Source organism: Peromyscus leucopus, chromosome 4, assembly GCF_004664715.2.
Source record: "Peromyscus leucopus breed LL Stock chromosome 4, UCI_PerLeu_2.1, whole genome shotgun sequence".
In the NCBI taxonomy this organism is placed as follows: Eukaryota; Metazoa; Chordata; class Mammalia; order Rodentia; family Cricetidae; genus Peromyscus; species Peromyscus leucopus.
This window is the reverse complement of record NC_051066.1, coordinates 393046-405390: the sequence shown is the minus strand read 5'-3', so window position 1 is coordinate 405390 and position 12345 is coordinate 393046. Positions and strand designations below refer to the sequence as shown.

The window sequence follows — 12345 nt, the reverse complement described above, 5'->3', positions numbered from 1 at the left end:
TTCTCTCATTGACCTAGCAACTTATAGATTCTTAACATTTTCTACCAATCATGTTTAAGATTATAGTTGAGCATATAAGAGCATATTTAGCCTTTAGTTAATTCATTCCCCATTGGTCATTTCCCTTTGGGATTGCAAATGATAATTAATGGTTATTGCCTCTCAATGTGATTCTTATCACCCCGCCCTTTGACCCTGGAAGCCTGGCTTTGCAATGCTAAGGGAATACTGCTTGTAAGTGTATATATACCAGGACTCCCAGGGCACGAGAGGACAGAGAAGAGAAAAGAGAATGGAAGAACTAGATGAGTAAGAACTTGAGAGGAACAAACTGAGATGGGGAAGAACTAGATTGAAGGGCTAGAAGAGAGGACTAGAGGAATGAGATGTAAGATGAGGAAGAGCCAGATGGGGAAGAACAAGATGAGAGAGAAGGAGATGGGAGAGGAGATGATATGGGAAAGAACTAGATGGATGAGAAAGAACCTAGAAGGGGCAGAACTAAGATGAAGGAATTAAGATAGAACCTAGAGGGGACTGCAGATAAGTGTAGAGAGAAATCAGGCAAGAAAGGAGCTAAATATGAGAGCAGAATATAAGCTTGTAACTGACACAGAATAATAAAGTATATGGACTAAGGAGTTTAGTGTACATAGATTTTTTTTTTTTTTTGGTCTTTCAAGATAGGGTTTCTCAGCCGGGCGGTGGTGGCGCACGCCTTTAATCCCAGCACTCGGGAGGCAGAGGCAGGCGGATCTCCGTGAGTTCGAGGCCAGCCTGGTCTCCAAAGCGAGTTCCAGGAAAGGCGCAAAGCTACACAGAGAAAACCTGTCTCGAAAAACCAAAAAAAAAAAAAAAAAAAAAGACAGGGTTTCTCTGTGTAGCTTTGCGCCTTTCCTGGATTGCGCTCTGTAGACCAGGCTGGCCTCGAACTCACAGAGATCCGCCTGGCTCTGCCTCCCGAGTGCTGGGATTAAAGGCTTGTGCCACCACCGCCCGGCATAGATTCATTTCTTTACATCAAAGATTAATTATCACCTGGTTGTAGATTCTTCCTGGACCCTGGGAGGGGACTATGGAGGGGCTGGACCCCCATAGTCCCCGATACCCAGAGATTCTAAAGCCTGTGCAGGATTTCAGATACAAGGACTGGGTAGCAGCTACGATAGTCAGAACTGACTCTTCAGAGGGAGATGCTGCCCACTGGTGCCCTGGCCCTGCCCAGTCTTCAGAGGCAAGCACTCACTCAAGCTCTGGGCTTTCCTGCTGCCTTGCTAATTTGAAAATGACCACAAGTCCCTGGGCCTAAGGACTAGAGGCTTCTTTTGTAAGTTTTTATTTGTGTGTGTGTGTGTGTGTGTGTGTGTGTATGTATGTATGTATGTATGTATTTTCCCTGAGACAGGGTTTCTCTGTGTAGCTCTGGTCATCCTGGAACTCACTCTGTAGACCAGGCTGTCCTCGAACTCACAGAGATCCACCTGCCTCTGCCTCTCATAGTGCTGGGATTAAAGGTGTGTACCACCACCGCACAGCCAGCCTCAGTTTTTAGAGGAGGGCTGACATGTATTTACCTATGATGCTGAACATGCTTGTGTAGTAAATCGCAGAGCAGGGACAGAGAGAGACATGAGGAAGGCCACAGCACTGGCTGAAAGAAGGGCATGGTGGGATACACTCCCTGAGAAGATAAGTGGCATAAAATGCTTCCCTGTGACCTTCCTTGAAGTTGCTAGGGGTGATGGGTGTGGGGAAGGCATTTCTGGGCCCCAGGAGCCGTCAGGTAGCTGGAGAACATATTCAGTGACAGGGTTTTGGATCTAAGTCCTTTAGACCCTTGGGCAGGGCCCGAGTCACCACCATTACCTCAGGAGTTCCCAGAGACTGCACCTGCCCCAGATCAGGGTCTGCACACCTGCTGGGCATGAAGCCCCTGGCTGCCAGGCCTTCTTGGCATTATCAGTGGCACCAGCTACATGCTTAGAGGAAGGGCAAACCCTCTGGAGGAGGGTTTCTGCCAGTCACCACCCCGAGAGGGAGCAGCACTGCTTCCTCAGGCAAACCTTCAAGTGCCTGCCTTACATATTGTGGTCCTGCTTCTATAAAAAAGCAGGAGCAAGCCATGATGAGCAAGCCAGTAAGCAGCATGGCCTCTGCGTGAGCTCCTGCCTCCAATTTCCTACCCTGTTTTAAGTTCCTGTTCTGACTTCCTTCAATGATGGGACTACAATATGAAAATGTGAGGCAAATAAAAACCCTTTCCTCCCCAATTCACTTTGGTTACGTGTTTCATCACAGCAACACTAACCCTAACTAGGACAGATGGGGAGGGTTGCTGGAGGCAGACAGTCCAGTGGCTAGGGAACATGCCCGCAGGGTGTTGGTGCCTGAGCGTAGAAGAGAGAGGCCAGGACTTTGGCTTCCCAGTGCTCTCTCTGGGAGTTATGTCTGGTGGTGGTCAGAATGGCTTTGTAGTTAGCACACACAGATCTCTGAGGAGCCTACTCAGTGACTTGGGCCTTTTGGGAGCGTGGGCGAGGGTGGGCCCGGCTCAAAGCCGCCATTGTCATCCCCTTACATGCCTGACTGTCTGGAGCCTAAAATAGAGCAGGAATAGAGTGGTCCCGTGAGAAGATTCCGGCAAAGGGATATGGGGGAAAGGGAGTGAGTCACTACTGGGAACCCTTGAATTTGACACTCCCAAAGCTGCCTCCCTGCCCAACCTCAGGAGTCTGAAATCCACTAGGGGAAGCATTCCACACCCATCCCTGTCCATTTTGGTCTATTTGGGGAGCTGGAAGGCGTGGCTCTGGCCTCAGCTCTGTCATGGAGGAACTGAGTGACTTGCCCATGCCTCATCCCCCTGGGAGCCTGTTTCCCAAAGGTACCAGAAACAAGGGACCTCAGACACCCGCTGTGAGGGCTCTGGTGATGATAGAAGGGACCAATCCCAGAACCAGCACCACTATCCACCTCTGTATTTCTTTACACCTCAGTTCCCTGTCTGTAAAGATCTGTTATTTGCACGTTTCAGGTCAAGCAATCCATGTGCGATCCTGAGAGCTCCTGGAACCTCCCACCTACACCTCCAAACCCAGGTCCTCAGCTGGCACAGTAGGGAACTTAGCCCAGAATGCTCCACTTTTTCATGCTCTGCACTGGACACACTCTTGCCTCCAGTTCCTTGCATCCTGGGGGTGAAGATGCATGTTGTCTCCAGGCCCAGAACCAGCCAGGAAGCCTGGCTCTTCGTGGTTACTATACTATGTGCTTGCCGCCCCCACCACCCGTATTTGACTCAAGTACACGTTGTGCGGTGGTAAATTGGATCCTGTTCTGCGTGCAGGAGGCTGTGGGGGCTTTGCACCTGGTGTCCGGGTGCGTAGCTGGCTCGCCCTCTAGTGGCCACTCTGCTCAGATTCTTGCTCCGCCGCGGGCAGAACTGTCCCAAGGTCGTGAGACCCTTTACTGGTGTCTCCTGTCACCCTCCTACCTGCAGCAGCTCCATTCCCTGCAACCAGGGGGACGAGGCATGGGCAAGTCACTATGGCCTTACACAGAGGCCTCTCAGAGACCTTTCCCCACTGCGGCTGCGCACCCCGCCCCATTACCATGGAGATTGCTTGTACACAGTTCCCCTTCCCCAGTGTCTTGAGCGAGGCCCCTCCGACGGGACTGGTTCCCGCTTAGGAGGGAGCCCGCCGGGCTCTGCAGCGGGCGCTCATGAACATCAAGGCCCCAACAAAGCTGGCCGTGGGCAGAGTGAGGTTCTTCGGTCAACACCGTGGGGAGGTGAGCCCTGGGTCTTTCCAGCTCAAGAACAGACTCCAGGTTTATCTTTTCCTTTTGGTTTTTAAAACAGGGTTTCACTATGCGGTTCTGGCTGTTGTGGAAATCACTATATAGACCTGTCTCTGCCTCCATTGTGCTGGGCTTCAGGCGTTCACGCTAGCCGCCCCCCGCCCCGTTTTTTTCTATTTGTTTGAAGATAGAGTATCACTACGTAGCTGTTTAGCCAGGAACTCTCGACGTTAACCAGGCCTCAAACTCATGGATCTGTTTTGTCTTTTGAGGCAGCATCAGGCAATTCCCCTGTCCTCTGCCTGCCTCCCTGGTGCTGGGATTAAAGGTGGGCACTATTATGGCCAGCCTAGACTCAATGCTCACTATAGTCGACTTTGAACTTGTCAATTCTTTTGTTAACAACCCTAGCTGTCCTGGAACTGGCTGGCCTCCAGTTCCACTTGCCTCTGCCTCTCAAGTGCTTGGATTAAATAAAGGTCCACGCCATCATGCCAGGCTGATTTGTCAATTCTTTTCAGAACTGGCTCTAGAATTTGGGTTCCAGCCTAGGTTTGAAGGGTCCTCCTGGCCGTGGAGCGGGACCTGGAGGTTATGACCTCACCCTGGGTGCCTGGGCAGGTTAGAGCGAGGGGACCGAGGACTTCTGACAGGAATGGACCACTTTTGCCCTGTACTTTCAGGTCAACTGCTCTGCCTTCTCCCCTGACGGCCAGACCCTGCTCACAGCCTCAGATGATGGTTGTGTGTATGTATGGGAGACGAAGAGCAGGCGCCTGCTGCGGAGAATGGCAGCCCACAGAGGTGGGACTCAGCCACCTGGAGCCTGTCTCGGTGACCTATGACTTTGGGGGAGAGGGTTTGGAGCAAGAGTCTGGCAGGGGCTGCTGGCAGGGAGAAACCAAACCTAACACTCGGGGACAGACCTCTCATCCTAAGAGACCTTGACTCAACTCGACGTTTTGTTTTTCTGGGACAGGATTTCTTTGTGTAGCCTTGGCTGGCCCCAAACTCAGAGATCTGCCTGCCTCTTCCTCAAGTACTTGGGATTAAAGGTACCACCTGGCTCAAATCTTTTCTAAACCCTAGACATGTACCCAGTGGTACACTCAGATTAATTCTCCAAAACTTCCTTTTTGGCAGAACTGCACCCACGGACACCCCATTCCCTCCCAGCCCCCCCAACAGTATTTAACTGGCTTATTTCACTTAGCTTCGTGTCCTCAAGGTTACCTGTTGTCCTGTAGGTGTGAACTTTACTGTATTCTTGGTTGTAGGATAAGCCTGTGCAAGCAAGGTGTCTAACCAGTTAAAACAAACGAGGGAACGATGGGACAGTGACTAACCCTGAAGGCAGTTTAGACCAGAGCCAGAGGGTGGGCAGTGAGGGTGTTACTGGGAGGGATTAGAACGGTTCTGATGATGGTTTCTCAGATGGGCAAGCTGAGTCCAGCCCAGGTCAAGCCCTGGAGTTAGAATCACAGATGACAAATGTGGACTGAGGGCAGGAGAACAATGTCATGTGTTCCCTGCCTCAGGCCCAGTGAAGTTCTGTCGCTTCTCCCCTGATGGCCGCCTCATTGCCAGCTCCTCCAGTGACCGCACTATTCGCCTTTGGGATGCGGCAAGATTCAAGTGTCTACATGTGCTGAAAGGTAAGTGGTTGGCTTGACTAGGAGCCACAGGCTTTGTGGACTGTCTGTCCTCTTTCCCACCTTTGGGCTGGTGTCTACAGGTCACCAGCGGAGCGTGGAGACAGTCAGTTTTAGCCCTGACTCAAAGCAGCTGGCATCAGGTGGCTGGGACAGGAGGGTCATTCTCTGGGAGGTGCAGGTATGAGAGACTGGGGCCCGAGTCAGAGGTGACATGTGTTCTCTGTACCAATGTCCCTTAGCAGCCCCCCCCCCCCCAACCAGGTACCTAAGACTTCCCATCTGGCTATGGCAGGCTTTCCAGGCCCGCCTGCACAGCATTTTCCAGCCTGCATGCCCTTCCTTCCCAAGGCAAGGCCCAGCAAGCTTCCTTAGGCCAGTGGCCAGGAAAGGAACATCTGGCCCCAAAGGCCTGGCCTAGTAAAGGGCTTTAGGCTCCTGAGCTGCCTCCCTCCACCTCTGTAGCTCACATTCTCTCTACAGTCTGGCCACAATGTGCGCCTCTTGGTTGGGCATCGTGATTCCGTCCAGAGCAGTGACTTCTCCCCCAATGCAGACTCTCTGGTGAGTCTCACCCCACCCTGCCATCAATGGCCATAGGAGTGGCAAGAGCCATTTCATACTCATGGTCACTGCCCACAGGCCACTGGTTCCTGGGACTCGACTGTGCACATCTGGGACCTGCGGGGGGCGACCCCAGCTGCCTCCTATCAAGAGTTGGAGGGCCACACTGGCAACATCAGCTGCTTGTGCTACTCAGCATCTGGGCTTTTGGTAAGGTGGGCTACCCGGTGCTTCAGGCTGGTCCCTATTTGCCCTGAGACCCTCAAGGGTACAGGCCATTGTGGGGTTCACTGAGCTCAGGGATGTCTGTTTAGGCATCTGGCTCCTGGGACAAGACCATCCGCATCTGGAAGCCCACCACCAGCAGCCTGCTTTTCCAGCTCAAGGGTCATGCCACGTGGGTGAAGAGCCTAGCCTTTTCTCCTGATGAGCTGAGGCTGGCCAGTGCTGGTTACTCACGCACAGTAAGTCACCCAAACCCAAGGCAGCACCTTCTCCAGACAAACCTCAGCTTTACTATACTAGGCATGCCCATGGGCCCAGGTGCATTCCAACAGCAAGACCTAATGCCAGCACAAAGGACCAGGCTAATCTCTAACCGTCTCACATTTCTGTGCCAGAAGCCACGCAGGCACACTGAAACTCCCAACTCTACCGCCTGTTTTCAAATCCAGGTCAAAGTCTGGGACTGCAACACAGGAGAATGCCTAGAGACCCTAAAGGTAAGGTGGTCCTACAGTGCTGGCCAGGACCAGTGCAGAGGCCCTGCAGAGGCCCAGGCCTGGCAGGACCCAACCCTGATGCTGTGCTGACAGGGTCTGCTGGATGTGGCCCACGCCTGTGTTTTCACTCCCGACGGCAAGCTTTTGGTGTCAGGGGCTGCTGATGTGACAAGATGACAACTCTACCACTCCATGTAACTTACCACAGGCCTAAAGTAAGATATGGCTGCATGCAGGGACTACCCTATCCTGTCCTGTAACCAGGCCTCACCCACTGTAGATAAGTGGTCACCTGGGCCACCTCACCCCACTGGCCCCAGGTGGCCAGGGAGAAACAAGAAGCAGAAAGTCAACCGCCTTGCGCTTTATTGCTTTCCATCAGGCCTTGACTGCGTACTTGCGCAGCGGGTACAGCCTCTCCTTGCGCTGCTGCTTCTTGGTCTTCAGCTTCTCTTCGTGCTTGGTGAGCCGGCGGCGCATGGCTCTAGTCCTCTTGGGTCGCAGGTCCAGAGGCTTGTACTTCTTGCCCTGGAACAGAGACAACAGGCCCAATCTGAGTACAAGGGGCTACCGGGACAACGGGAGAGGAAGCTGGACTTCTGAGCAATTTGTAGGCACGCAGAGCCTTTTAGCTAGGACTGCCAATAAGGTCTAGAAGGCTGGCAGGCCCACTACTTGTACACTGAGCCCCTAATTTCAAGACTAGAGGGCCAAGAGGGGGCTAAACTTCACTGTTCTTATGTATAAACTGCTATTAACTAAGTAAAAACCACAGCACAATCCAAAGGGCACAAGACACACACTGGGGTTCTGTGGTGGCTAATGCCACTGGCTACAATTACTGGACGGTCCATTAGGCAAGGCCTGGCCAAGGTCACCCTGACACGAGATAAGACCCGCCGGGCGGTGGTGGCGCACACCTTTAATCCCAGCACTCGGGAGGCAGAGCCAGGCGGATCTCTGTGAGTTCGAGGCCAGCCTGGGCTACCAAGTGAGTTCCAGGAAAAGGCGCAAAGCTACACAGAGAAACCCTGTCTCGAAAAACCAAAAAAAAAAAAAAAAAAAAGAGATAAGACCCTAAGCCATTAAAAGAGCGGTTACCTTCCTCTATCTCCTAGTCTTTCCCAAGTGTTCGAAAGTAAGCAGTCCAGTAGTCCCCCAGGAACCAGGTCCTATGGGTCAGGCCGTATGGACAGCAGCCCCACCAAGAACTTCAAAGCAAGCTCCCCAGCAGCCAGTTGAAAAGCAGAGAGCAGGGCATGCACAAAGCCTTTAATCCCAGCCCTCAAGAGGCAGAGGCAGGTGGATCTCTGTGTGTGTGAGGCCAGTCTGGTCTACAGAGCTAGTTCCAGGGCAGCCAGGGCTACACAGAAAAAAAAAAAAAAAGAAAGAAAAAAAAAAAAAAAGAAAAAAAGAGGTATAATCATGCGGCTGGGGAGATGGCTCAGCAATTAAGAGCACTGGGTTCAATTCCCAGCACCCACATGGTGGCTCATGCCTTTAATCACAGCACTCAGGAAGCAGAGGCAGGCAGAGATCTGAGTTCATGGCCAGCCTGGTCTACAGAGCGAGTTCCGGGACAGTCAGGGCCACATAGAGAAATCCTGTCCTAAAAAAACAAATAAGGGGGCTGGAGAGATGGCTCAGAGGTTAAGAGCACCGACTGCTCTTACAAAGGTCCTGAGTTCAATTCCCAGCACCCACATGGTGGCTCACAACCATCTAAAATGAGATCTGGTGCCCTCTTCTGTGTACATAATGAACAAATAAATTAATCTCTAAAAAAGAAAACAAAAAGGCATAATCATGCTCCCTATTAATGGCTACTCTCATCCTCAAAGGGACAGGCACCATGAAGTTACATTCTCATGCACCAAATTCTTGCAGGTGGATGGAGGATCCCAGAAAGCTGTGCAGGATGGGGTGGGGACACAAAGCTACCTCAGGTAGGCCCTCATCCATGTTAAGTTCATTCACCCACTTAGAGCTCTGCCCCCAGAGCCCCCAGCAAACACACCTATCTATTGTTCTTTCTAAAATAGGGTGGCTAGATGGCAGAGCCCAATTTTAAGTGCCACACAGCATGTTGCCTATAATCCCAGCATGGAGCGGCAGAGGGCATTAGTGAGCTCTAGGTTACCCTGGTCTACAAAGTGAGACCCTGTTCTGAAACAAAAAACAGAACCCCCAACCTTACTTCTTGTGGTCTAAGGGTATCTCAGTGCTGGTTTACTTACTTGCCTGACATTTGAAACTTCATGGTTCTAACCACCCAACACCACCTAAATAAAAAGCCTACATCTCCAGTCACATACACATACGTGCCAGCAGTCACAGGGAAGCACAAAATTTTCTACATCCAGTTCTCTGGTCCCCAGACTAAACTGAGGAACACTTCAGGCCTTCAAACCCTTCCAAGACTGTCAGAACCACGACAGCTTTCTGAAGTGCCAAATCCCAATACTAATTTGGTGAAATTTGCAGAGGCAATTAACTGACTCCACCAGATGACTTCAATTAAGGGGGATTGACTTGAGATCTGGAGCCCTCTTCTGGCCTGCACTCATACATGCTGTATACATAATAAATAAATAAATCTTAAAAAAAAAAAAAAAAAAAAAAGCCTCCTCCAGAAGTACTCCTTCTGGAGACCACAGCCCAGGTCACAGGAGTGAATTCCTGTGTGACGCTGCAGTTTTGCTTTGTCTCCACACTAACATGACAAGAATTTTCCTAGCAAGACAGTGTTCTGAAGAGGGGCTTTGGGACCTCAGTTTACCCACTGTGTGTGCGCCCTGGAACAGCAAGTGCTTGGCAGGTGAGACAACCACGAACAACTGGCCAGGGCTCCAGCTACAAACAAACTCAATGACTGCAACACACATAGCTGAGAAGGCTGGACTCAGCTATGTCCAGAGGGCTCCCCACTCTCACCACTGACCTATGCCAGTAGGGGAAGCTGGTAATGGCAAACTCGGCCACAAAATGGGAGCCTCTTGAGGGCATCCCGCCCTCCCGTGTTCCACAGAACCTCTCCACAACAGCTCCTGTCCAGTGCTCACCTTGTAGAATTTCCTGAGGTTTTCTTTTTGAGTCTGGTTAATGACAGTGAGGACACGGGCAATGGATTTGCGGACGACTCGTCTATGAAAACATGTTAGTGAAAACCAAAAAGTGCCAAGTTGTGTCCAACTTCCCCAAGTCCCCCATCTGTATCACCTAGGAGGCAAAGTCCTGGAGGTAAGGGCAAGTTTGTCAACAGGCTCCCCAGGGAAATGTATGTGCCCAGAAACTTAATGTAGATAGGACAAGGAAAGGTCTTTTAACCCAGGCCAAGAGCTTATACCAAAGGTTACACTGTGAAATGGAAACTAGTCCAGCATTAAGGAATCACAATCTGATGAAACTCAACAGGTGTGAAGAGAGAACACAGAAGCCAGGAACAGGCCGAGAGCAGGTGATCAGAGGGCAAGGGCAGGTCTATTACTGTAACACATGGTCTGGAGGTCTCAGGGCATAATTTTGCTTATGTGTTTCTCTGCGCATCTTCTCAAGATTGTCTGGGGTAGAATACTGGTGGCAACCATTAAAAAACCATGTTCTCTTCGCCAAGTCTCCCTGGTCTTTAGCATGTGACTCCAAGTCCCACTACAACCCATGTAAGGGTCCAGGTAGGTGGCACCGCCATGGACCTTCAGGAATGTTCAGTTCTTTAAACTACATAAATTTACCAAGGGTGATTGGTGGGGAAAGGCACAAGGAGTCAAGGCAGAAAAGGGTGTGCCCACCTGGGCCCTCAAGGGCTACTTACATCTTGGAGAGCTTGGACGCGGCGCCGCCTGTCACCTTGGCGACGCGAAGTTGGGATAGCTCAACCTTCAGATCGTCCAGTTGTTTTAGCAGCTCCTCCTTCTTCTTGCCGCGCAGGTCCCGAGCCTTAATCTTGGCCTATACGAGAGGCGACTCTGTGGGTCACCAAGCGGAAGCTCCCGCTTTCCCCGCGGTCGATCGCGGAGGGATAGTGCACGGGTAGTGTAGGGTAGGCGGTCTGTACCGGCCCGAACCAGGAGCAACCATGCAGAGCGAAGCCGTAAAGCCCAGACGCTCCTTGAGACCCCCGCTCACGCCCCGCGCCCCGTGCCGCTGTCCCCACGCATTCCCCCGCCCGGATGGCACTCGATTCCTGCGGCCTTACCATAGCTCAGCTGCTCACCGCCAAGGCCGCCTGGTCCGAGAGAAAGAGGAAGAGGCGGGGCCGACTTCCGTTACTAATGCCGGTGGCGCCGAACACCGCCAATAGAGTCGCGGCATGGAAGGCCCGCCCCGCCTGTGCGCAGTCGCGTCAGTGGTTCCCGCCCTTCCTGGGTATCCTTCCCCACTTCTATTGCCTGGTCTCTAAGAAATGCTCCTGGGGAACACTGAACCTTTTGGGCTGGGCAGCTCATGCCGTGAGATGGCGCAGTGAAGGCTGCAGTAGTCCAATCAGTCGTTTATTCATGACGCCTGTCATTCCCTGGTCTGTTCCCCTCTGAGCTAGTCGTGGATGGTCTGGGTGCGTAGAGCATGAAGTGTGAGGGTTTAATTCTTTAAAACTTTGACAGGGTCTCACTGTAAGTCCCTGGCTGGCTGGGAACCTTCCCAATGCTGAGATTGCAAGGGGTCGCCACCATGCCCCGCCAGTGTGTGTGTAGGTCAGAACCACGTGAGTCTCGGGGCGTGAACGCAGGTGGTCAGGTTCCGAACCATCTAGCCAATCCAGTTTTGTTTGTTTTTTGTTTTCGAGACAGGGTTTCTCTGTGTAGTTTTGGTGCCTGTCCTGGATCTCGCTCTGTAAACCAGGCTGGCCTCGAACTCTCAGAGATCCACCTGGCTCTGCCTCCCGAGTGCTGGGATTAAAGGCGTGTGCCACCACCGCCCGGCTTTGTTTTTGTTTTTGAATACAAGATCTCCATATGTTTCCAGGGCTGATCTGGAACTTATGTACCCGAGGAGCTGGCATTGAAAGTGTGCCACCACCTGGCAAGGGTAAGACAGTCAAACTCCATTGTCAATCAAGAACTGGTGGAGACCTTGTACAACAGTACAAATTACATTCCTAGGCTTTCTGGATTTCTGATTATTACTCTAGGTCTGTGCATGATGCCACAGCCCTGTAATTTCAGCACTCAGGCAGTGGAAAAGGAGGATCTGGAGTTCAAGCCTCCCACACTACATAGAGTATTGGGGGTCAGCCTGGGATGTTTATTGAGATCCTGCCTCAAAAGGTAAAGCGTTTGCCTGGCATGCACAAGGCTCTGGGTTCAATCCCCAACACTGAAATATGAATAAATAAAAACAACTCCAAAACAAACTCAGATTTTTGCTTTATTGCTAGTTACTAGTTGATATCTTGGTAATTCCATTCCCATCTTTGGTTGGTTCTCTTACCTGCAAAATAGTCTCTCTTTGAGAATTAGAGGACTTAACCTGACAACCTGCAAAGCTCCCAGCAAGACCTAATATTGAGCTAATAATGTGGCCACAGCTCTTCACCTCCACAGTTTGACAGACCACTGGCACCTAGGTTAGCAACACAGACTCGGTTTCTGTAATAAATGACCATATGG

General features: G+C 51.5%; 2 protein-coding genes across 2 annotated transcripts; one reads left to right on the top strand and one right to left on the bottom strand.

Annotated features, from left to right (window-relative positions):
- The first annotated feature begins 3632 nt into the window (after positions 1-3632).
- Wdr38 (WD repeat domain 38) lies at positions 3633-7092 on the top strand. The gene is made up of 9 exons (XM_028856770.2): positions 3633-3792; positions 4485-4605; positions 5340-5456; positions 5537-5634; positions 5937-6017; positions 6096-6227; positions 6332-6481; positions 6692-6739; positions 6833-7092. Exons 1-9 carry the CDS (start codon positions 3724-3726, stop codon positions 6914-6916), a joined length of 900 nt encoding a protein of 299 aa, XP_028712603.2. The 5' UTR covers positions 3633-3723; the 3' UTR covers positions 6917-7092.
- On the bottom strand, positions 7089-11044 carry Rpl35 (ribosomal protein L35). Its single transcript, XM_028856775.2, has 4 exons — positions 10935-11044; positions 10551-10687; positions 9802-9883; positions 7089-7267 (listed from the first exon to the last, which is right to left on the bottom strand). Exons 1-4 carry the CDS (start codon positions 10935-10937, stop codon positions 7118-7120), a joined length of 372 nt encoding a protein of 123 aa, XP_028712608.1. The 5' UTR covers positions 10938-11044; the 3' UTR covers positions 7089-7117.
- Between the last annotated feature and the right edge of the window lie 1301 nt (positions 11045-12345).

Coding starts and splice junctions, on each gene's coding strand:
- Wdr38 (XM_028856770.2), top strand. CDS start 3,724: ATGAACATCAAGGCCCCAACAAAGCTGGCCGTGGGCAGAGTGAGGTTC. Junction 5,635..5,936: donor TCATTCTCTGGGAGGTGCAG/GTATGAGAGACT, acceptor TTCTCTCTACAG/TCTGGCCACAATGTGCGCCT. Junction 6,228..6,331: donor ACTCAGCATCTGGGCTTTTG/GTAAGGTGGGCT, acceptor ATGTCTGTTTAG/GCATCTGGCTCCTGGGACAA.
- Rpl35 (XM_028856775.2), bottom strand. Junction 9,884..10,550: donor GCGTCCAAGCTCTCCAAGAT/GTAAGTAGCCCT, acceptor ATGTTTTCATAG/ACGAGTCGTCCGCAAATCCA. Junction 7,268..9,801: donor ACCTCAGGAAATTCTACAAG/GTGAGCACTGGA, acceptor TCTCTGTTCCAG/GGCAAGAAGTACAAGCCTCT.